The sequence below is a fragment of the Cibotium barometz genome, chromosome 54, assembly GCF_041138505.1.
Source record: "Cibotium barometz isolate CiBa-2024 chromosome 54, ASM4113850v1, whole genome shotgun sequence".
Taxonomy (NCBI): domain Eukaryota; kingdom Viridiplantae; phylum Streptophyta; class Polypodiopsida; order Cyatheales; family Cibotiaceae; genus Cibotium; species Cibotium barometz.
In genome coordinates this window covers 32816222-32818809 of record NC_141099.1, presented here as the reverse complement: position 1 = coordinate 32818809, position 2588 = coordinate 32816222, and the positions used below count along the sequence as shown (strand labels likewise).

General features: G+C 41.2%; 1 protein-coding gene across 1 annotated transcript in view; it reads left to right on the top strand.

Moving 5' to 3' along the window:
• Window positions 1–2048: 2048 nt before the first annotated feature.
• The window catches only part of LOC147608055 (valine--tRNA ligase, mitochondrial 1-like), a 16138-nt gene continuing 15598 nt past the window's right edge, over window positions 2049–2588 (top strand). Inside the window, exons 1-2 of the mRNA XM_086789965.1 lie at window positions 2049–2485; window positions 2564–2588. The exon at window positions 2564–2588 is cut by the window's right edge and continues 41 nt beyond it. Coding sequence (XP_086646091.1) covers window positions 2138–2485; window positions 2564–2588 — 373 coding nt within the window. The 5' untranslated portion in view covers window positions 2049–2137. The remainder of the gene's footprint in view (window positions 2486–2563) is intronic.

Sequence of the window (2588 nt, the reverse complement as noted above, 5' to 3'; positions counted from 1 at the left end):
TGTCGTTTGACATGAGAATGAGGCAATTTCCTGTCAGGTTAGCTTTTGGTATGTCAATAAATAAGTCCCAAGGACCAACATTGAGTGTATTGGGACTTTAACTGGCCACGCAAGTATTCACACGTGGACAATTGTACGTCGCTATGTCACGTGTTAGATCATCCAATGCAATGAAAGTGTATGTAAAGTATATTGTGGAATATGAAAGTGGCACAACAGGTTCAAATGAACTCTTCTCACAACCAATGTTGTCTACAAGGAGGTTTTGCAAATGGCATGTCGAAGAATTTAAATATAAATAGCAGTTTGCAAATGTAAGAGACTACCTATTTAAATGTAAATAGCAGTTTGCAAATGTAAGAGGTTTTGCAAATGGCATGTCGAAGAATTTAAATGTAAATAGCAGTTTGCAAATGTAAGAGACTACATTTATACCTATCTTTGTGCAATGAAGGAAGCATTTGATTGGAGAATGTTTCTGAAGATGTGCAAATGTAGTCTTTGTTTGCTATTGGATTGCTTTTATATACAGTGCCCTTATATTGTATGTGTGTGTGTGTGTGTGTGTGTGTGTGTATAAAGAGAGAGAGAGAGTGTGTGTGTGTGTGTTATATTTGATATCAGTGATATATTGCTTAGGATGGATGTGGCAAGGAGATCATTTTCGTTCATTTATGGTGATGGGGGGACAAGATATTGAAGGAAATGTTAGATGTTTGCTATAATTTAGGTATTGTTGTTTTCCAAGATTTATTTAATATTCATGGCTGAATTGTAGACCCTCCATTTTGGGAAGGCCAAGAACAGCTTCTCTAATTATCAAACTGTTAGAGAGCATTGGTGTTTTACGGTATATATACAAACTTTCTTTTTATGTAGCTTTTGTGTTTTGTTTGATTAATTTATATTTTTATTGAAACATTCATTTGCAATAGGGAATATCTTCACTTTTTAGAACCTAGATTATTGTTGGGTTTGTATGGTCGAGACAGTTACGAACGACGAGAGCTTTGGGCTCCTAGGAATTTACAATCTACGATTGTGGAAGGTTGCATATCAGCTTCATGTACGTGTAATGTTTGTGGATTATGAAAAGCCTGATAAGTTAAATTTTCAGTGCATAGGCACCGAACAATACAGAATTTTTTGATTTGTTGTTTACAAGCCTGTTTAAACGCGGTTTGCCTCAAATATTGATCCACCAAATGAGTTTTGTAAGCTTTTATCTTTATCCAACTTTTTTCTACGAGAGTTATATTTTCAATGCTAATATTTTTTATGGCATACATTTTTGCCAGATGATGGAGGCACGAGATACAGGCTACCAAGGAGAGAGAATTGTATTGTCCGAAGATTGTTTTGAGGTTGTGTTCATGTGTGTTAAGATACTCATTATTTTATGGGTTTGTAATGCTAGAAGCTTCTATATGGATATATATGGCAATCACGATGTTTTTATATATTAGTTTGGCAAGTTGAGGGCGATGTAGACATTTATGTATGAGTGTGACCAGTATCTATGGATATTATGGGTGTATGCGCGTACACAGACACATATCTACATGTGTGTATGTGACATGCACACATACATTCATAGGTGCGCACACACTTACACACGTTGTGGTATGTATGGTTTCAATGTCACGTACACGTACTCATACGTACATATACATACATACGTACATCTTTATGCCTGTTTGTGTGTAACTCGATGTGCCTAGCTTCTAAAAGGAAAGAAAGAGTGATTTTACACATATATCTTTTGCATGTACCTAAATGCAAAATGCTTTTTGCCCGTTGAGAGGGGTCGTGACACTAGTACCACTCAAAACCTCAGCACTTGATGGCCGTCCAAGTGGCCCCACTCAAAAGCCACACAAAAGGGTGCAGCCGCCTTGTATGTAAACAAACCAACTTTCTTTAAAAAACAAAAAAATCTTGTACTTCGAGAGTTGATGGGGAAAGCGTGGCAGGGGCATCAAACGCTGAAATAAAAACGCTGTTTGTGTGATAAGGACGGATAGCTACACGCCACCTTCTTCGCTCACGCGGGAGAGAGAGAGGTGGAGAGAAAGAATCCACCCCCACCCCAACCACTCTACACACACACACAGCAGAGCAGAATCTGTCAGCAGCTATGGATACCTCCCAGAAAGAGAACATGCAGGGCTGCACCGCAGAAGACCTGAGGAAGAAGAAGAAAGAGGAGAAAGCGGAAGAGAGAGAGCGGAAGAAGCGTAAGGCCGCCCAGAAGGCGGCCATGTTCCGACTGCGAGGCGGTGCTGTTGGAGCGTCGATCGGGCAAGCAGTCGCCGCTTCCCCTGGAGACGATCCTCCCACCAGCCCAGGAGAAAAGAAACGCCTTGCTACTGAGATGGCCAAGTCCTACGATCCCGCTCTCGTAGAGGCCTCCTGGTACGAGTGGTGGGAGCAGTCTGGGTGGTTCGCTGCCCAGACGCACAGTAACCAGACCCCTTTTGTTATGGTAAGCGCCCCGCAAAGCTGGTCTTCGTGTACCCTTTCCCGTTCTTTCTGTTTCTTTACAACCACTGTTCACATGTAGGTGTTACCTCCGCCGAACGTCACGG